Source organism: Dipteris shenzhenensis, chromosome 33 (assembly GCF_047967505.1).
Source record: "Dipteris shenzhenensis isolate YYH24624 ecotype China chromosome 33, Dip_SZ_1.0, whole genome shotgun sequence".
NCBI classification, from domain to species: domain Eukaryota; kingdom Viridiplantae; phylum Streptophyta; class Polypodiopsida; order Gleicheniales; family Dipteridaceae; genus Dipteris; species Dipteris shenzhenensis.
The window spans coordinates 231822-254585 of record NC_141628.1 but is presented as its reverse complement, the minus strand read 5'-3'; the positions used below and the strand labels follow the sequence as shown (position 1 = coordinate 254585).

Below are 22764 nucleotides of genomic sequence, written 5' to 3'. Positions count from 1 at the left end.
TGAAATAAACTGACTCTGCAAGATGATGTCTAATAGTAGATTTTGCTACTCATTCCAATCATCCTCAGACATATTTGCAGGCTTAGCTTCAATCCCTGCCAAGGGTTTAATCTGCTTCTTTTGAATAAGCACACCCCTTATTTGTTCTTTCCACCAAAAAAAAGTTTGTCCCATCAAACTTTTTAATGCTGAAAAACTCCTTTTCAGACATGGAAGAGGATGCCATGATGCAAATGAAACAAAATCCCAAATGCTAGTGCCTGCAAGATTTTGCTAATGCATCCAACTCATTCCAATCATCCTCAGACATATTTGCAGGCTTAGCTTCAATCCCTGCCAAGGGTTTAATCTGCTTCTTTTGAATAAGCACATCCCTTATTTGTTCTTTCCACCAAAAAAAGTTTGTCCCATCAAACTTTTTAATGCTGAAAAACTCCTTTTCAGACATGGAAGAGGATGCCATGATGCAAATGAAACAAAATCCCAAATGCTAGTGCCTGCAAGAGAGAATCACACCAAATATTAGGTGCACCCAAATGTGTATGCCACAACAGACTGAAATATCACCAAAACTCAAAGCTCAAAGCATCTGACTCATGTGCATATACTATGCATCCATATGAGCAAATTTGGCCCAAAAGAAAATGCCAACTGCAATGGCAATCCAAAATGCTAATAAGTGCCAAATGACTCAAGCATAAACACCGTCCACTGGCATATGCATTAATAATATCTCATCCAAGAGAGCATAGCACTATCAGTGCATCACCTGCAATGTGTCAAAGCTGTCCCTCAGCATAAAATAGCATCCATGTGCAAAGCGTCTATAAAAATAGCATCCCACAAGGCAATTTGGGCCTATCAGCGCATCCAATAAGGACCGCAATGCATCCAAATGGCCTATAAATCATCCACTGCAACCCAATGCATACCACGAATGAGCGCACACTGCTCAAACTGCAACTAGAGTGATCTGCATAAGGTATGCTCAAGAAATCATAGTCCCACGGTAATGACCGCTACTGAAAATAGAACGTGAGATGCCTCAAAACATGGGCGCCATTGCATAATCGGACTCAGCAAGAAAATCTGCAAATATCTCTTATCTGCCAGAACTTCAAAATCCCAACCGATGAGTGAGAAATGGGAGTCAACACTTATCCACTGCCATGTGGCATAAATCTAAGGTTTCAAAACCTTAGAATGAAAAATGCATAACAGAGAGACGAAATCGAATACATAGAGATCTATAACTCTGAATTGGGGGTGATTCCATGGGCTTGCATTATAAGATTAATATTGTACAAAGAGACTCTCCTAAAAGTGGAGAGCCCAAATAAAAAACACAAATAAACTATCTCCATGTAGGACCTGTCTAAATCTCCTTCCTTACAGGCATCATAAACAGATTGCCTTAAGGAAGCTCAGAAGAATTCATAGGGTTGATGGAAGTGTTTGTGCAAGTATGCCATATTATGTTCAGTCCAGAAGGTCCATAGAGCCCAAAATCTAATCCAGTGAAGGAGTAGAGAATAAGGTCTCAATGGAGTAGGACATCTACCAAAAAGCCAAAAAATTTTCCAAATCTGGTATTCGGGAATCTAAGACATAAGAACCTTGAAATCCTCCACCGAATCGCGCAAGAACTGACAGGTAGGGGTTTTTGGGCGTCCGGAACGCAATGGGACAGATGGTTTTGGAAACCGTGGTCTTAATCACTGGGTCCAACACACGGACTGAAAAACGTTTTTGGAAACAGAGCTGTTTGTAAACTCCACCGGAGTGCGAATGATGAGCAACATAGAAGTTTTAGGACCTCCTGAGTCCACCGGAACTGACAGATCTGCAAATGGTTGCTCCAAACTTGAGTTCCAACACCCGGGCAAAAAACGTAGAAACTGACAGAGTGAGTCAGAAATCCAGTGAAATGATCCCAGATTCAAGAATGAAGGTGTTTCCAAGCTCCTGAAGTGAAGTGGACACCAAAAGCAAGCAATAGTTGCCTCTACAAGTCAATACGGAGTCTCTGTCATCGAACGGAATAAAGAAAAGCTCAAAAAACGACTTTTTCTTTGAAAACACTTAACAGGCTCTCAAAACCACTTCGCAAAACCAAAGTGACTTTTCCAAAGGTTCCTCCAAGGTCTCTACACACTCGGATGCAAGTAAAGTCACCCACAAAGCTTCCCACAGAGCTTCTCCTTCCTCCCAGAGAGCTGCTGAGCTTCAAGCATTCACACACGCTCAGCTAGATCACCCGGGCTCTGCTACCAGTTGAGAGTGCTCTCAACGGAAGCAAGAACGGAAGAGGGAGAGAGAGAAACAGAGAGCCATACAAGTTTTGTTGGGTGCAGAACCACCCTAATCTTCTTTTTCATTCATTTATATATGTGTTTGAGTATTGTACATAACCGGGGTAAAGGCACGGTGACCTTTAACCCCCATAGAGGCGACAAAGCAGTTGGTCGTCGGTTGCATGAGATGATGGAGGGTATACAATGTGCGTAAGAGAGGATTGCAGTGGGTGGTTGGTCGGTGAGTTGTGGGATTGGATGCATTATGAATTTGAATGCTTTGTGAGCTTGAGCTCAGTCAGTAGGAGCTTGTGTTGGGCTGTGTGGTCCACTGGGTTTTTTTGAGGTTGTCTGGCTTCCGGGGAAAATGTAGCCAGTGTATGAATTGAATGAATTGAACGTGTAGAGACAATGATGTTGAATGAATGCCTTTTACCTTCTGGTGGTGTTGTTCGGTTGTTTTAAACGTGGATGAGGGTGGTTGTGAAGGCGGATTGGGCTCTACTACTTTTGTCCATCCAACGTGGAGCTGGTTCATGTACTTGGAACTCTAGCTCTGAGCACTTGATATTTGCATGTCACCCTCATGCTATTTTGCTACTTTTTTGCTATTTTGTACTACTCCGCAAGGGCCTTAGTGAGTCCTTTGCCCCGGCCCACGGTGGTCCGTATGAGTTACTTGATTCCGTACTTTGTCCCATAGGCCCGTGAGGCGTCTTGCAACGTTAATATATCTTTCTTTCTTTCTTTCTTTCTTTCTCTTACAAACACCTTCTCTTCCCACTCTGTGTCCCATTCTCACCTCTCTCTTACAAACACTTTTGGTTTCCACCCTTTGTCACAACCCACCTCTCTCTTACAAAAACCTTCTCTTTCCACCTCTTGTCACCTCCCCATCACCATCAGAGTGATCGAGCTTCCACGCTATTTTTAGCACCTTCGCTACTTTTAGCGGATTATCTTTCTGACGGATTTGCTTTTTGGCCCTCTTTTAGATTCTCTCTCTCTCTCTCTCTCTCTCTCTCTCTCTCTCTCTCACCTCCATCGGTTCCTCTACCGCCCTGCCCTTTTCACAGTAGCCATCCCATTCTTACCGGCTATTTTTAGCACCTTGCTAATTTTAGCTTTCTTGTTTTTGTCAACTTTTCTTACTATTTATCATGCCTCTCCTCCATCAGCTCCATCGCTCCCATCCTTGCATGCCTCCTTCTAGTGCCATCATCCTTTGCAACATCTCCTCCTTGCATCTCCTCCTCCATCTGCTCCCTCCATCCTCTCCTCCTTTGGCCTTCCATCACCTCCTCCTTGGGCCTCTTCTCACCTTCCTCACCACCAAAACACCCCCCCCTCACCCACCTTTCCCCCGCTACCCTCCGTTGTGCACCCCCCTCCTTCTACCCGCCACCCTTTACGCACCCGCTCAACCGCCTCCCCCCCTACCCTTGCGCACCCCCGCTCCCTCTACCTGCCTCCCCCTACCCTCTGCGCATCTCCGCTCCCTCTACCCACCTCCCCCGCTCCTTCTACCCGCCTCCTTCCGCTACCCTCTACGTCCCCTGCTCCCTGTACCCACCTCCCCCTGCTACCCTCTGCGCCACCCACCCTCCCTGTACCCGTCTTCTTTCCGACCTCCCTCCCGGCTCCCTCTACCTCGATGTGATCTCCCTCCCGGCTCCACGTGCCATGTCCTAGGTGAATAAGGAGGCACGGTGTCCTCTAGCTTCGGTGATGGGTGAACAAGGAGGCAATGTGTCCTCTAGCTTTGGTGATGGGTGAACAAGGAGGCACTGTGTCCTCTAGCTTTGGTGGGGAGTGAACAAGGAGGCACGGTGACCTCTAGCTTCGGTGGGGAGTGGACAAGGAGGTTTGGTGTCCTTTAGCTTCGGTGATGGGTGAACAAGGAGGCTTGGTGTCCTCTAGCTTCGGTGGAGAGTGAACAAGGAGGCATGCTGATCTCTAGCTTCGGTGGGGAGTGGACAAGGAGGTTCCGTGTCCTTAAGCTTCGGTGATGGGTGAACAAGGAGGCTTGTTGTCCTCTAGCTTCGGTGGTGGAGTGAACAAGGAGGCTCGGTGTCCTCTCGCTTTGGTGAAGGATGGACAAGGAGGTTCGGTACTCTCGGCTTGGTGGTGGACGCAAAAGGTAAACCCATGTCCTCCAGCTTCGGTAGTGAAAAGCGCTTTGAGCCGTCCTCTCTCTAACAAGCATACTCTCTCTCCACCCCACCACCATTTCTTACAAATCCTTTCTCTTTCCACCCCTCACCTCTCTCTAACTTCATCCCTCTCTCTCCCCTCTTTCCCACCTCTCTCTAGATCCCTCACCTCCCCTGGTGAGCGTTTCTCCCCAATGCTAATTTTACCAAGCTCTCGCTAAATTTAGCTTTTGCAACTTTGGTTGTTTAGAATCTCTCCTCTACCTCGGCTCCCCCTCACTCCTTCCATCACACTCCTCCTTGCAAGCAAACGTTTTCATCTTGCGCCCTTCAATCATCCCCTACTTGCCTCCCTTCTCTCTTGCAACCTCACATCCTCCATCCCCTCCATCACCCCTTCTTCCTCCTCCTCCTTGGGCGCCCCCTCCTCCTCGCTACTTCCGCCCTCCTCTACCTCGCTGCTCCTTGGGCGCCCCCTCCTCCTCCTCGCTGCCCCCCCTTCTCGTTGCTTCCGCCCTCCTCTACCTCGTTGCTCCTTGGGCACCCCCTCCTCTACCTCCTCCTCCTTGGGCGCCCCCTCGTCCTCGTTGCTTCCGCCCTCCTCTAGCTCGCTACTCCTTGGGCGCCCCCTCCTCCTCATCACTACCCCCTTGCCCCATCACTCCTACCCCCCCCCTCTTGCATAATCACTGCCCCCTTGCGCAATCACTGCTCTCCATCCCACTGCCCTCTGCGCAATCATTGCCCCCCCTGCGCAATCACTCCCTACAGCCCCCCCCCTCTGCGCAATTACTCCCTATAGCCCCTCCCTCCGCGTTCAGTCTTTGCAGCCCTCCCATCTGTGCCATCACTCCCTCTCCCCTACAGTCCCCCCTTGCGCCATCACTCCCTCTCCCCTCTTCTCCTAAAGGCTCCACCTCCTACGCCATCTCCGCCTGTGCAATCTCCTCCTGGCCATCTCTTCCTGCGCCATTGTTGCTCCCTTCCCCTTCTCTTGGGGGCCTCATCTGGTGATAATCGCCCCCTACCATCTCCATCAATTGCTTTCCCCCACCAACATCTTCTGTGGTTATCTCCTCCCTTCATGCTCATGATGACTTTTCTCGTCCCTGACATCTCCTTTATCCTCTCCTCCTCTATGCTAGAGAGGTGCACTAAGTACAAACCTAGACTGCCAAAAGGCAAACTATTCATTTCCTTTTATGCAAAGACGACTCCTCAAGGGTCCCCTTCACATCTCTCTCCAGTGCCACAAAGCACCCAAGCAAGCATCTCCATGAATCCCCCTACATCTCGGCCACTCCTCAAGAAGACCACGACTTCTTCTCTGATAGCACCAGGTGCATCTGCGGCCCCGGATTCTCGTTCAGGTACTTCTGCTCAGTAGGATACTTCTGCTCCACCGGGTACTTGTGCTGTATATACACCATCTGCTCCAGTGGGCCCCATTATCACAGTGAGTTCTGACGAGCACCGAGATCATCCTGTAGCTCATTCTCCCGCTACCTCGAGCGACTCCAGTTCGGACCACGGGGGCTCCGACTATTCACCCTCCCTTGCCCCACGACGAGTGGCACCTCGGGATGCATCCAGTGATGATGAGCATCCCTTCAGACTCTTGGTGGTCTTTTAGACAATTATGGATCCATCTCTCCTTCTTTCATCTGTCCTATCTACAGGGGAGATTGAGGCACTCGCCCTCACGAAGTTTGATGGTATTGATTTTCCTCCAGTGGACATTTCCTTGTGCACAGCATTTGTTCGGAGTTATGACATGTCCTCTGACACCTTCGAGTTAATGGGTTCCGGCCACATTCTGACCCCAACTCTGGTGTCTACTTATTTGCATCTTCCCACACTTGCTATTCAGCCTGCCTATGGTGAGTCTCTGATCCTAGCATCTTTTCTCGCGGGCTGTAATTGGCACAGGCGCGGAGAAGATTGCCGACACGTTGTGGAAGGGAAAAGAAGAGAGGAAATACTAGCCATGTATTTTTTTGAACGTTTGTATTCAGCGCCTGGCCATTTCTTTATCTTAAGGAGTATTCGCCCTACATTAAACACCTTTTTCACCGTGACTCCTTTTGACTTCGCCTCTCTGTTTCATTCCACCTTCCGTGCCACTGTACAAAAACGTCGCGGAAAGACACAACACATGTGGGCCACATCTTACCGGCCTTCTCCATCAGTGGTGGCAAGCTGCCCCTCCTCCTATTGTAGCTGCACGGCTTCCATCTACCCACTCGACCCCTTCTGTTTCTCGGGTTCTTCCTCACATTCTTCCACCTCCCCTGCGAGTGCCATAATTTCTCTCAAGCATCTCAGCCTCTCTCTCTCAGTGCTACATCCACCACTCCACCACCTCTCCAACATATCTCATCTCAGGAGGATCCAACTACTTCATGCACTTTAGGAGCCCAGTTAGTGGCCAATTCTTCATAGGTCCCAGATACTTCCTCCACGACTTTGGCATCTTCTTCGAGTGTCCCATCCCTTCATCTCACAAGGGTATCCTCAATGGTCAGCACTATCACAGGTTCCATTATTGCTACGGTTCGGGAAGGAGATGATACTTTGGAGCCACTTGATCTGCCACTCCATGACCACCCAGGTCGTTACATGCACCAGTGTTGCTACTCAGGTCGTCACATGCACCAGTGCTGCTACGCAAGTCGACTCGATTCCAAGGTATTTCTTTGAGGGTAGTGTTTTTCCAGAGTCTATGGAGTGTCCTCCTGTGCATGAGAATGATATGATATTTACCTTGCTTCATCATTTGGTCAATCATTCTCCATTGTGGCACAGACACGTAGCCAGGAGGAAGATTACAGGCGTCTGCTCACTGGAATGAAACGAAAAAGGTCTCTTGTGAACCCTGAAGAAGAGGACGTTGATGAGATATTCACTATTCCTCTGCATGAGACCTTGGCATGAAACAACTGCGCTACGAGAGCACCTACTGACTACATTGGGCTCGATCATCTAGCACATGTGGCAGCCTTGGAGCCAGTGGAGCAGAAAGTATGCAGGCCAGCTTTAAAGAGCTAGGCAATATTATAAATATGTTTGATCACATGTCCTTCACTAACAAGTATGCTTGGTCTCAAAGGTCGTTGCATTTACATCAGCGTATCATGAATGACACCTTTGCCCGGTTAGGGGCTGTTGTCTTTAATGCAACAGGCCATACACAAATGCTCATGTGCTAGAAGCAACATCTGAATTTCGAAAGAAAAAAGAAGTACGAGTCTAGGAGCAACAGTACAACGAATAACTCCAAGACAAGAAGAGAGCCTATAACATGGAGATAGACAGGCTGAAAGCACAACATGAATCAGAGGGACTCTCAGCTCTAGGAAGTTTTATGAACACATACCGCAAAGTGAGATAAGCTGACACAAGACCTAAGTCTACTTAAAGCCAACCATGATTGTCTAGCCACTCCACATTTTGCAGCAGAGCGGAGGATAGCTGAGTTAGAGTCTCAACTTGAGACTCAAGAGCAGGACCGCAAGGCAGGACCGCAAGGAGATCCAGGAGCAGCACTTTGCATTACAAGATACACATGCCACCGTAAATGCAGAGCTACTATCCCTACAGGCAAAGGCATGACCTATGCAGGTTGAAATATCACCGATACAAAGGGAAATATGAGAATCTCCGGAATGTGATGGACACCATTGAGGAAGAGAATGATCAAGTGTCTGGAGTCTCTGTAGCACCATCTTATGGCAGGGATGAACAGTGACATCGTTTCAGTAGGAGGATTTTGTATATAGTTGGCTTGTTTGCTTCCTCACTATGGAATCTCTTGTTAGCATGTTGACTTCTGAGCTGGTTTGGTATTGCGTTGGTTTGGTTTTATTTCCAGCTCATGCAATTTATACATAGTCGGCATTCTCTATGCCAATGGCTTCTGTAAAACATTTTTTGTTAATCGATCAGCAAATTTTTGTAACTAGAGGTTTAATAAAGTTTTCGGCGGGTTTTCTTTCAACTCCACTCTTGTGAAACATAATGGATTTGGATTGATGATACATTTGTAAGTTGAGTAACTCTGATATGTTTTCGATAGGACTTTTTGCTTCACCTATGACGATTCCTGTATTGAGCAAAGTCATTCTTTCCACACATCTCTCAACATGACCTATTCATCGGGACGGTGAATGATAGTGGCGGGGGAACTGTTATACATAGATCATGCAGGACTAGCTATGTCCAGTCACTTAGTCAGGGGATGACATGGTCACAAGGATGACACAAGTCATGGTGGCGATGACATGGTCATTGGATGACACAAGTCATGGAGAGGACATGGGGACATAGTCATCAGGAGGACATATCACCTAAGCACATGGTCATGCGTCAAGGGTCTTCATGTCGCGCAGTCACGCTGTGCCAACCTCTGCATATCTGACTCATAGGTGGCATAGATGTTTCATTAGGCGGTGCCCTATCGGATACAGGGTGGCTGTAGGCATGGAGTAGTTCCAACGCATTGACTTGGCACAAGCTGGCCATTGCAGAAGACATAAAGAGATCTAGCGGCGGCGGTGGGATGGCTAAGGATGAGGGGACAGCCAATAGGAGAGAGGGAGGGGATTTCCCATCTGGAAGGCGAGGGTGAAGAGGGGAGGTGAGGGGGATGGGGATTCATTCAGCATTGTACGGGGATTGAGAGTGAGAAGGAGAGAGGCTAGAGCTACGAGCTCACTTGTTGCATTGTTATGGTGTATTGCTACCATGGATGAGTGATCTGTGATCTTGCTTCAGAGAGATTGGTGTATGAGGATCCCTTCATTCTATGTTACGCACTTGCTCGTGTTATGCTCTTGTCTCCTGCTTTCTTCGTTATCTATCATTAGCGTTATTCCTTCTTACATCCTTTCTGGGTTTGTTCTTCCTGTGTCAGCACTCAGCACTTTTCCAATTCCAGCACTCAGCACTCCACAACACCTTTGACTAGTGTTGTGTCATAGATTCACGCATCACGCAGTGTAGTGCAGTTGACGTAGAGTTGTCTCATAGGTCTACGCATCACCCACTTCATGCTTCTCACATCAGTGGCCTTAGGCCTTCGATAACACCTCCAGAAGTGAGCAGACCTCCCCCTCAGACAATGCTCGACATTTTAGGAGTTGTGCTGCTCGTCTTCTACCTCCCTTGTAGGGCAGATTGTGCATATCCTCTCCTCCCTTGGGATCTTGGGTCGTATCCATCTACTCTTCTGTTGGAATGGTCACCTCCCCATATGTAAGCCCCCATATGAGGAGAGCGTGGGGGAGGAAGACCTAGGGCAGGATGTGCCCAAGAGAAAAGAAAGAGAGGGGGCTGCCACATGGGCAGCACCTCACATCAAAGAGACCAGCATGGCTGCAACGGACAGAATCTGTGGAAGGAGTAGAAGGCGGGGACAGCAAGTCCTGGATCTAACCTGGCAGGAGGTCAGTCATGGACAGCAGACATGGTGCAGGATTGCACAGACAAAGGTGCCTATGTGGAGGGCATTTGTGTGCAGATGGACAGCCTGCGACAGAGCCTACAGGTGGCACAACCATGGAAGGGAGCAGCAGCACCTGGGTCGGCCATTGGCTGAGGCTGGTGGGTCTGGTTGGAGCCAGCAAATCGGGCCTGGAGATGGGCTGGCCAGGGGGGCTGAATCCCTGGAATAAAGGCTGAAAAAGGGCCTAGAAAAGACCCTTATATAGGGCCCTGGTTGGGCAGCCAACCAGGTTGGTTTTTAGGGCAGAAAACAATTGGCCAGGAAGGGGTTTGCCAGTCGGTTTTTGCAGCAGGCCTTGGGGCCTAACCCTGGGCCTCATACATCATCCAACAGCTCAGCAGAAAGAGGAGCAGACAGGAGCAGCCTGAAGACATTCCCTTGGGCCTCATCTTGGAGGTGAAGGAGAGTTGAAGGTGTGCTGCAGACTGAGTTCCCTAGAGGCTGGACCTTGGCTGTCTTCTAGGGCAGCAAGGTGTTGTGATCATCATACCTTCTGGAGCAGCCATTCACAAGCCGGTTGGAGCAGTGGAACAGCTATCTTGGGGCCTACATTCAGGAGGACCAAAGGGACCTGTGTGCTGCAGACAAAGCTTGGTAGGGGCTGCCCACCTAGGCTGATTCACAGGCAGTAAGGTGGAGAAGAACTCACTAGACGGAAAGTCTACAGACGCTCGAGGTGGAGCACACGGGCTCGAGTCTAGAGATAGCCAACAGATAGGAGAAGTACCTTGTGGTAAGATCAGAGGACCACGCCATTGGTGGGACTCTGGATCGATCTCTTTTGTATTGTGTCCATAGTTTTGGACGGAAATATATTATATTGGTGGTTTCTCTATTTGGCTGGTTCATTGTCTATTTATGAGCCTGCACATCTATTTTATGCACATAAGTTAAGAAGCTTGTGATTCCAAACTCCACACACACACATTGTGTGAGCTCCTGGGCATTTCTATAAGTCTTCCACTGTGCGTACCCTCTGTTGGGTCATTTCTAATATGGTATTAGAGCCCAAGTAGGAGGCTCACAGGTGTGGGAGCCTGAAGGCAGGGACTTTGCTGAAGGACGACCCTGATTCAGAAGCTCTTGGGAATCGACTTCCACGACTGGAGGATTGTGCCCTTGCGAAGGGTGACTCAGGTTCAGTCAGGTGCATATAAAGTTCGTGGTCCAGGTTATCAGGAGATGTACTTTTGTTGCAGACCTTGCCAAAGGAAGGACGGGTTGAAACAGACCCTGAGAGGATGGTGCCTAGAAGGCTCCAGGTTGTTCACTCATTATGAGGGGGACAGCTGGAAGATCGTGCGGCTGGATTGCTTGAGTTCAAAGGCGGGAACGTGACTGAAGGAGGTGGTGCCAGGAGGTGCTACCAAAGATGGACCTGTGTATTACGATGGTGTGCGGAAGCGGAACCAGACCTGGTGGAGCAGGAGCCACTAGATGAAAAGCCAGGAAAAGATTTCGACATTGAAAAGTTACAGAGGACTACGACTAGGGAGTTACTGGAGCATCTTCATCGACGTGTTGGCATTGGGCCTGGATGTGTCAGTGAGAGGGGGTGTTGGAATGGTCACCTCCCCATCTGTAAGCCCCCATATGAGGAGAGCGTGGGGGAGGGAGAGCGTGGGGGAGGGAGACCTAGGGCAGGATGTGCCCAAGAGAAAAGAAAGAGAGGGGGCTGCCACATGGGCAGCACCTCACATCAAAGAGACCAGCATGGCTGCAACGGACGGAACCTGTGGAAGGAGCAGAAGGCGGGGACAGCAAGTCCTGGATCTAACCTGGCAGGAGGTCAGTCAGGGGCAGCAGACATGGTGCGGGATTGCACAGACAAAGGCGCCTATTTGGAGGGCATCTGTGTGCAGATGGACAGCCTGCGACAGAGCCTACAGGTGGCACAACCATGGAAGGGAGCAGCAGCACCTGTGTCGGGAGGCTGTTGGGTCTGGTTGGAGCCAGCAAATCAGGCCTGGAGATGGGCTGGCCAGGAGGGCTGAATCCCTGGAACAAAGGCTGAAAAAGGGCCTAGAAAAGACCCTTATGTAGGGCCCTGGTTGGGCTGGTAGGGGCAGCCAACCAGGTCGGCTTTTAGGGCAGACAAAAGTCGGCCAGGAAGGGGTCTGCCAGTCGGTTTTTGCACCAGGCCTTGGGGCCTATAAAAGGAGAGGCCCTGGGCCTCATACATCTTCCAACAGCTCAGCAGAAAGAGGAGCAGACAGGAGCAGCCTGAAGACATTCCCTTGGGCCTCATCTTGGAGGTGAAGGAGAGTTGAAGTCGATAAAGACTACTTTATTTGACGTGGACAGAGATGAAAAGAGAAGATTAACGATTGTCAAAGTTGGTTGGTGCAAGAGCTCAAACACCTCTCCACACCTTAGAGCTAAAAACTGAGCTTTCTATGGAGGGATCAGCTTTGATACCAATTTAATATGCATACGTCTATATGTGCTTATATGTCTAACTAAATGGAAGCGTATGCGTAAGGAAACAAAATGCAGAAGTGTATGTGTAAATATATCAATGAGGGAGAACTTCTTTTATTTCCTCCTTCCAATGTGGAAAGGGAAAAGGGGAGTCATACATAATGTGGAATGGCCAGCTATCCAATGAAGGGCCTGCGAAACTGAGCGGGAAAAGACCTCAAACTCCTTTTGGTGCTGGCTTCATTTCTGCCCGGATGAGGGCAAGATTGGAGGGAGGAAAGGGGAAGAAGATAGCTGACAACTGAGGGAAGAGATAGCTGTGCAAGGAGCTGTGCAATTTCTAACATCTTCTCCACTTCTAGATCATGTGAGCTGGTCCTTATTTTGCATATTAAATTGTATTAACGTCCACGGGAGACCAAAGGTTATGGGACAATAGAAAAGACATCCAATATATCAGTTTAGGGAGGGCACATGTGACAGCTCCCTAAGAGTGCATAAAGTAACTCCACTTATTTAGAGTATGTAGATTATGTCCTGGGAAAAAACATATAGTCAGCCTTACATCATTTTAAGATTGAGAGTCTTTTGGTTTTGATTTAAAGTCCTTAATGATTGCTATTCCTCCATGATACACTGCCCATGTACCATCGTTCCTGGCAGCCCTAACTTTGGCTAATTCTGTTGCTTTATCTTTTAGCTAAGCCTTTGTAAGCTCCTCGGCTATCCATAGCTTAGTACCTTTCAGCTTATAGGATTGTCATAAAATGTTGAGACGTAAATCTCGTGAAATAAACTCAAGGATAGCATGACCTTTACTATGGTCGATAAAGACTGTTCTAGCTTCACCATCATAGAAGTATTAGGCTTGTCATCCTCGTCAGGTATCCAAGCAATGTTGTCGGGCATATGGCTGCTTTGACATTTGCTAGGGTATCATTGAATGAGTCCTCCTCCTTGTACCATCCTTCTCGGAGTCCCCCAATTCTAATTCTCAGTGCATTATCCCATGTGGCTTCATGTTCCTTGATTTCCTGCTGAATATCAACTTTGTTGACTTTTGCCTGAAACTCCACAATGACCTCCTGTTTGGCCATCCGTATTTCATGATGAACTAAATCCTTGACTGTGGAGACTAACTGGGGGTAGGGTGCGAAGCCTTACAAGACTTCACAACCTCATCAATCACTGCCTGTTTGCTAGGCCCTTCTAGAACTTGAAGTCGAGCCTTTACTTTTGCTAGCTCCAACCTTAACTCTCTCACTGTTTGCTGCAAATAACAAATTTGTTCATGTTTCGCAATGATGGGTAGCTTTGAACCTGCTTGTTGGTAGTTGCATGCAAACGGAGAGGGCGTCATGGCTGTCATTGTTGCATATCATGCCTTGGTTGAGGTTGCCGATGTTGAGGAGGATTTCGAGGAAAGAGTTGGCCATTCCATGCTAGCTATATCTGAGTACCCCCAAAGCTGAAGCTAACCTCCAGATTGGGCCTAGGGTGACGTGGAGATGACGGGCTTCTGTTATTGCATTTGGAACAAACCTTAATGCTCTCCACCAAACAATAGACATCGATTTCATTATTTCTTTCTCCAAAATAATAGAAATTTGCATAAATGGAACATAAATAGATTTATTTCTCGCTATATTGTACGAGTTTTTTAATTTGTGAAAGCATCTTTTCTTAAGCTTTGGTCGAACATTTCTCTAGAACCTGCAACTTGAAGGATTTATCCATTGTTATGGAGCATGACATGGAGAGCTGGATTGAAAAATGGGTTTTTGAGATGAGATGCGATAGTAGATAGATAAGGGAGGAGAAGTGAGTGAGAGAACGTTTGTGGGAGGAATCATTGAGGGCAGGCAGAGGCACACGTGGATTTGGAACAGTACAAGTAATGAGCATATTTTATCCATCGAGCATCCTTAATATGTTTTTTGTGATTCCTATCTTATTGTTTTATGGTTCCTTTTTTCCATGGGAAACTTACGTTTTTCAAATATGCAGTGGGAATCAGAGGCAGTGAATTCAAAGTTGCACGCCATGGAGGTGAAATATATGCAACTTGTAAGCTTCTTTCTCCTGAAACTTCTGTATATATTGAATGGTTAAAGGAATATGGAGTCAAGGCTCTTTATTTTCTCAATGCTTGTATTGCCTGGAAAGCCAATCATCATTTTAATAGGATTGCTTCTGCAAACTCATAAAATTTATCTGTAACTTGAAATACGATGATTCACATTGCATATATACAAGTAATATGGGCATTTGAGATAAAAACAATCCTATGTTTAAAAGTAGAAGTGTTTCCTTTGTTTAGTGCAACTTTTTTTTTTCCCCCAAGAAAAGTACTTCATTAAGTATGAATAAAAACCGCAGAGCAAGCTCAAGTGCGGGAGTACATCATGTCAAGCATGAGAAAAAACAGCCTAGAATGAGCAAACAAAAATCCCGGGTGGCGGCTGAAAATGCCACCTCATCCCTGAAGGAGAGTCAGAGAAGAAGGGACAATCCTTCCAGACTCTGAGAAAAGCAACCCTCCTAGCAGTAGCAGTCCTGGTGGTTCCCTGTATGTTCGCCCAAATGGCCATCAAAGTGTGTATAGTATTTGCGTAGATATTGGCCATAGTCTGAGAAGGGTGAACCTGGGAGTCCTCCAAAGCCTCTGTACATTTGGCTCTCCAAATATGCCATGCTGTGATACTAGCCAGAATCTCCCAAGATGTGTCTACAGAAGCATGGGGAGCTCTGAATGGAGTAAACGGAACATCCCGGAGGGAGCATGACTCCACAAGATGGCATCGAACAAAGAAAGCTGTGTCCGTGTCATGTCCCTCAAAGAAAGCCTGTGGACTAGTGAGTGACAACCAAGCAACTGATCCCCAAGTCATGAAGAAGGGTGCTCTATGAAAAGTGCAAAGTATTCTAGCAATACCGTTTAGTGCAACTTCATCTATGCAATTGTACAAAATCATGCCATGTGCTTAGAAGAGAGAGTTGATTGTTTGCTGTTGATTGCATTCAAGCTCCTTATGAATGCAGGGAACAAAAAAAGAGCAAAAAGAAGAAGAAGATGAAAAATTGATCTAAAGGCCTACACGCAAATTCAAGCATATAGATAACAAATGTTTGGGGATACACGTAGAAATGACATCACGGTACAAAGTTATTGTGAATCTGAGACTAAAGAAGACTCGGGTGACGTGTAGAGAATTTTACCTTGAATGACTTTTATGAGGATGTAATTGGGCTTTATGAGACATAGGAGTGCTATCAAGCCTTTTCCTCTTATCATCTTGAATATCTTATTTCGAAGGTGCAACCAACCAATAGTGAATGTCAAGTTCCAAGCATTCCTCATTACAGAAAATAGGATCTCTAACTAATGGGCTCTGAGATGTAATGACTGAGGCACAGTGATTTCTCCACATACATCACATTGTTCCAATGTTGATTGTCAAGCAATCTCAGATTAGAGTTTGTGAAGATCAATGTACAATATTGTGAGATGTTGTAAACTTTTATTTATGAGCAATACTGCTCCATTTCAAGAACATTTGTTGGAAAGATCAAGATCTGAAAAAGAGAAAAATTTATATTTTTTTCAGCTCCTTTTGTCTATGAATTGAGTTCAATCTCCCATTTTTCCATGACATGAAGTAGAAGCCCCTTCAGAAGGTAGATTTCTAAGCGATTTCTAATGAGACCCACATCAAGGCCAATGAGAAGGGACCTTGTGGCATTTGTAAGACATAGTGGCCTAGCTTTTAAATTCACCATGCAATTTGACTTGCACCAGTTATCCTTAAGGAGATGCAACTTTTGCTGACATTTAATGAAATATCTATAATTTAAGACCTATTACAAATAGTAAAAGATTAAGGTCGCTTCCTGTAGCTTATGAAAGGAAGGGGCAGTCCTTCTCATTTTTCTCCCAAGAAATAGACTTCTATGAGTATGAGAAAGAATTAAAGTTTATTAAAGTCTTCGGAAGACCCATGGGTCTAGACTATAAGAAACTGGATACAACAAGCTGAAAGGGTGGAGCTATAGAAATGAGCATCATCACCCATGCTAGATGCTCAATCTTACATAGTCATTAAAAAAAGGCATCAGTACTACTTAGCCCTAACATCAAGATCATCTACATCATCATCATCATCATCATCATCATCATCATGTCAAATGAAATCCAATGTCAAGTCTAGTCCGGTAAACATACCAGATACTAGAGGTCCTTGGAAGGGAGGTCATGAAGGACTCAATGGCTGGTGGATCTATGGTGATACAAGATCGGAGATAGAGCGCTCGCAACTATCTGTGTGTGTGGTCCGGCATGGCCTCCTAGCTGCGGCTTTGAGTCTGACAAGGAGCATGGTACTCCTATATGTCGCAACCTAGGCCTAAAATGGAAGGGATGTTTCGACTCTCCAAGCATGATTTGTGCCCTCCCTCTGTCGGGTGTGTCGTGTCACTAGCTCGAGATCTCTACCTTTCAGACTACCCGCCGTGGAACAGTGATCTGTGTGATCTTGCTTGAAGAACTGTGTGATCATGCTCTGAGATGGGCCTGCATGTGTTCCTTGTCCCTATCTTTGTAGTTTGAATAGGTTCTCTCGATGCCTAACTGCCTCATGGATGAAGGCGACTAAGCATCTATGATTTGGTTAGGAGAGGAACAGTCCTAAGCTATCTCTAAAAAGACAATAGTGGTAGCCTCGGATTTCATAGTGCACTGGGCACCTAAAGATGAAATGATCCTCTTTCTTGATCTTTTGTAGATCATACGAGATACAAGTCCACCTCTCCTTGGGTACTCCTTCATCTCACCCACACTCTCAATTCGAAGTCGATGGGTACCCGAGATATTCCATCATATTTGACTACATTTGCTACTATAGTAGAGGGCAAATCATGAAGAGGAGGAACTTCCGTGACCACTCCAGCACTCCATAAGATGCATCAATGCTGGGGAGGAGGCGGTAATATGAAGGCACATGGTGGAGAAGGGAGAGAGAGAGGGTAGGCTAAGGAGAGAGATAATGATACTCAAAGAAAGACATAATGAAATGGAAATGAAACGACTAAGCAATGAACAAATGAAAGTACTCACATGTAGACCAAATAGCTTGTAGGCTTGATACTTGATTGATTTGACATTAGACAAGTACAACTCTTATATAAAGCACACACGCACATATGAACACCAATGCATATGGGATGATTGCCAAAGTGACACGTGGCATCCGTAGGATACACTAGATTAGAACTCACACTAAAACACACCAAACTGACTCATCTTGACTCCATTTTCTAACACCCCCCCATGGAGGAAAGGTGAGTGACTACTAGAATGGAACCACGGACATAACATGACAATGACGGTATCTACTACTCTATGCAATGTCTGAACTAGACATGGCTCTCATGCTAACTTAGAGGATAAAGTTTGAGCATGGTTCAGAGGTCGGACTGAGCACTCAGATGGCTTTACATCCCGAACATGACGTAGAGGCTCATGCCTCAGCATGGATGCATGACCAACTTAGCGGTCTTAGGAAACCAATGCACCAACATCTTGGAACTCATATGCCAGGCTTGATAGCTAGACCCTATCAATACCAATACATGGCTCCCACAGTATATCCCCCTCTTGACTCCAGGGACAAACTAGGAACATGGAGCCACACACCATAAATATAAAAGAAATACATAAGTTTAGGAGGTCTATCCAAAGCAGAGAACCTTTATTGACTCTTCAAACATTCATTTTAGAGGGACTACTCAAGGCAGAGAACCTTTATTACATAGGAGAAATCAGAATACATATGGGTTGTCATCCTTAATGAGGGTGACATGGTCAATGAGTGCGTGGTCAAGGTATGGAATCTCCTCTGGTGTACCAGCAGAAACAAGATTAGTATGGTGTCATTCTTGTTCTTTCTCCTTCTTCTTGAAGTAGTATGCTTCAATATGACCCTTCCGTTTGCAATATAGGCATATGATATTCTTACTGGCTTGCCATTTGCTTGTAGAAATAAGAGCTTCTTCAGTGCCGAATGTAGGAGTAGATTCCTTTTCCTTGTTCCAATGGTCTTTCTCAATAAGAAGAGCAACCAAATCATCAAATGTGGTAGCTGCAAGTCATAGGACCTCAATGGTTTGCTCAAAGCGAGAAATACCTTGCATACTTTTGATTAGGACAGCCATCTTGTCCTCATCATCTGAAGGGCACTGCAAACATAACAATTGTTGAGCAAGAGAGTGAAATTTGGAGAGATGATCACCTAGCTCTTTATTTCTTGCATTGTCAGCTCATAAAACTTCAATTTCAGAAAAACTTTGGAGTTAGTAACCTTGTTACCAAATAGGCTCTACAATTGGTACCAGATCTTCTTAGCTTTGGATTTGAAGTCGACGTGATGAATGAGAGAATCTGCCAAGCATAGCCCAATAAGAGTAATAGCTTTGTCATTTTGCTGCTTTGGCTTCCAAAGTATAAGTTGTTGTTGTTGATCCGTTGGAAGGGCATCAGTTGCAATGACGTCCCAAATTCCTTCCTTCATGAGAAGCAATTGCCAAGTAGGAAAGCCTTTACCCTTGAACTTCTCCACGACCAAAGAGGTGGAGGATAGAGACGTCATCATGAGAGAGATGGAGCAGCAATTCGTGGGTAAAGTGAGGATAGCTCAGCTCACTAGAGCAGAAAACGCGGACAGGAGCAGCAGCAGTGCCAAGTGCTGGTACGGCCCTATACGGCCTGTTGTATAGCTGGAACAGTCTGTACAGCCTGTATGAACTGTATGGGCTGGCTGTACAGCCTGTATGGCTGGCTGTACGGGCAGCTGATGGCGAGGCTAATGGGGCGGCTGAAGGGGTATCTGATGGAGAGGCATTCCGAGGCAATGACCAGCAACAAATGGCATGGCAATCGATCTACATCAGCTCCAACAGCTCCCGAAGGTGAGGCTAAGGGAAGGGAGCTCTACCTTGGAGGAGAGGGTAGCTTCCATTTCGGGCTTCTCTCATCCTCTAGGTAGAGCAAGAAGAAGGGGAACGTAGGAAGGGAGGCTCTGATACCACATGAAGGCACATGGTGGAGAAGGGAGAGAGAGACGGTAGGCTAGGGAGAGAGTTAATGATACTCAAATAAAGACATAATGAAATGGAAATGAAATGACTAAGCAATGAACAAATGAAAGTACTCACATGTAGACCAAATAGCTTGTAGGCTTGATACTTGATTGATTTGACACTAGACAAGTACAGCTCTTATATAGAGCACACACACACGTATGAACACCAATGCATATGGGATAACTCCCAATGTGACACGTGGCATCCATAGGACATACTAGACTATAAATTACACTAGAACACACCAGACTGACTCATCTTGACTCCATTTCCTAACATAATAAACTTGGGGAAGGCCTGGAAACTTGATTTGCATGTTTTCTACTGCGTAGATCCCAAGGAGGAACAACATCTTGGAGAAAAGGGCTAGAGGACTAGCCTAAAGCAACGCGTGTTGCAGTGTGTGTTGAATCAAAAACCACCTTTAAAAAACCTCCACCCATAAGCTAGGCATCGATAAGTGCCTGGAGATGTCAAGAGATAAGGCAAGTGGCATTAAATCCTGAGCCTAGCTTCATGAAGGGTAGGATCAATGAATATGAGCAAAGAGTGTAGTGGAGCTCCCCTGCTTGACATATTTTTGTAACTATTGTAGCTTGTATTTTGAGAAAAGACATGTTCTCACAGATGGTGAGGTTGAGACAGGATTCGCTGAAGGTGGAGCCATTCGCTGCTTTTGAAGTGGGAGGCTGACTTAAAACTAATGAATAAAAATCCCAGCTGACTATTGGTAAGGGAAAGGGAGGGAAGGAAAGAGGGTGGAGGTCTTAGGAAAGGGCTGAGGACTGACAGGGGACGGAAAGAAAAGGCTGCAGAAACAGGGGGCAAGGCAGCCAAAATGGAGGGCTGTGGCGAGCAACTCAACGGGGGGTTGAAAGGAAAAAGTGGGGGCTGGGAAGGCTGAGATGGGAGTGCAGGTCGGAGGAGCTTTCATATACTTTTTAGTGTGTCATCTTTATGCAAATTATATTCTATTTTTGTTGAAATTTGAAAATCAACATGATTTCATTGTAAGAAATTTGCCTCTATTTCTTGTTCTCTTTCACTTTAGATTGGATTTTTGGGATTCACAGTTATATTTTATTGATGACTTTCATCTTTGTAAGAGAACACTACGTTATGCCACTCATGGTCAAAAGATACATATAGTGAGGATAAAACAGTTATGCTTAATCTATGACAACGTAAGTCCAAAATTCAAGTTGTTTATGATATATAATGACTTCATAATTTATATTAAAGACACGAAAAACATTGGATAAAACAATGTATTCTAAATTTGTTGATCGAATGGTGCTATCAAATTCAACCTTCCTCTTTACATATTTCCCTCAGAGACTTTCAAGATTAATGATAAATCTTACTCTTTATCATTTTAATACATTCTCATGGACTTGATGTGTACTTGGAACCAGGAAGATCATGTAAATGTATCCATTGATGAGAATCATAGAACACTCCAGGTATGATTCTAATATCTAATAAACCATGTATACAATGTAATTAATTTTAACAATAACATTTTCACATTTTCTTTTTTCTTTGTTTTAGAACATTCTATTAGTAAACTCCTTAATGACATGGGTACTGAGGAAAATACAACTCCCCAATAAAGGTACAATATAAAAATACAAGGTCATCCCCCTGGCTGTCCGTGTATGCTGGATTACCTCATACAAAGGGCTGAACAAATAGCCACTCTGGTGGTTTATAACGCTAGATTGTACCACTAGCTATGAAATGAATAAAGTGGCATGGCTCCCATTAACTAATAAAAGCCCCTCCTATGCCAAGCATGATTCGAGTCTCCTTGGATTCTATCCCATCTGTCTCTGAGAGTATGAATGATATCTAGCCAAATGTTGTTCAGTATGGACCACGTATGGATGCTCGCTATCAACTCCCACCTATGACATTGTCTAGGTGTCCATATTGTCTCTGTAAATTTCGGAGTATGGATGAAGGTCACTCTTTCCCTACCAATCTAAAGGACAAGCTCCCTTGAATGTCCTCATAACCACAAGAAGGTCCTCTGTTTGTACCTAGGCCACCGCTCCTCATGTCACTACCATCTCATTCCAAATCCCACCAAAGAACATTCTCAAAGCTCTCCTCCATACCTCCTGCACCAGTGGGCAATCCAAGTAGAGTGCCTCTAAGACTCCTTTACAAAACCACATCGTGAGCATGTAATTGGAAAATGACCAAACACAAGCCATGAGCCCACTATAAGGGCTCTTGTGCCAACAACCAAAGGAAGTAGGAGATCTTCATTTGGCTTGTAACTGTCCAAGAGCTTGCACCAAATCCCTAAAAAAACCTTTGAGAGTCCTTGTCTATGCCAATGCTCTATTGTTGCGGCTAGTGTGCCCAATCTCACTGAAAAGTGGAAGAAAGGAATATCAAGGGCATCTTGAAGAAAGGGTCTCCTCCTGACTGTATAGTCATCGTGAGAAGCTGAGCCACCAGAACAAAGATGACAGGAGAGTATCAGAGCTGCTGCTCCTCCCCGACTCCCTAGCTTCCCCCTCTCCTCCCCTCCCCTGCCTCACCTCTCCCTCCTCCCTCAGCCTCTCCTTGCCTCCCTCCCTCAGCGCCCTTCCCCTGCTCCCTCAGCCCTCTCTCCTGCCCTCTACACCTGCCCCTTCTCCCACAGCTCAACCCCCCTTCCCCGCCCTCTACACCCGCCTCTCTCCCCCGCTTTCTCAGCCCTCTCCCCCACCCTCTACCCACGCCCTTTTGCCCCGCTCCTTCAGCCCTCTCCCCCACCCTTTCCCCCACGCCACCCCAGCCCCTACCCTCACCCCTTCTGTCCACCAGCCCAGCCCCTACCCCCGCCCATTACCTCCGCCTCCTAACTCCGCCCCCTCAGCCCCTACTTCCTCCCCCCTCTCTCCTCCGCCCGCCCCCCCCCCCCGCCCCCCCCCCCCCCCCCCCCCCCTCTTGCACCTTCTCCCTTCTCTCGATTGGGCCACATACCAACCAGGTCATTCGAGAGGATCTCCTGCAGCTACACACCTTTAGGACCTGGTTGGAGCCGAGGAAGCTTCCAGTGAAGCTGAGTTTCTACAGAGATTACTGTCTTCGCATTTCGGAGAAGGGATTCATCACACCACCGGGGTACACACTGAGCTTCATATGCCTCACTCACTATGGATCTCCATCGGAAAGTTTCGGGTATCATCACACCGCCTCTGCATAGAGAGTGGCAGAGTAGAGGGGATTCCTAGGGAGCATCGCTTATGCATACTGTGCG

At 46.4% G+C, this 22764-nt stretch overlaps 1 protein-coding gene across 4 annotated transcripts in view; it reads left to right on the top strand.

Annotated features, from left to right (window-relative positions):
• Positions 1-22764, top strand: part of LOC147879503 (uncharacterized) — a 222604-nt gene that overhangs the window by 57000 nt on the left and 142840 nt on the right. For 3 of the 4 annotated variants that reach the window (XM_087371951.1, XM_087371949.1, XM_087371952.1), the window contains 2 exons: positions 14379-14438; positions 20924-20971. In XM_087371951.1, coding sequence (XP_087228077.1) covers positions 14379-14438; positions 20924-20971 — 108 coding nt within the window. The remainder of the gene's footprint in view (positions 1-14378; positions 14439-20923; positions 20972-22764) is intronic. The other variant, XM_087371950.1, reaches the window with a different exon arrangement.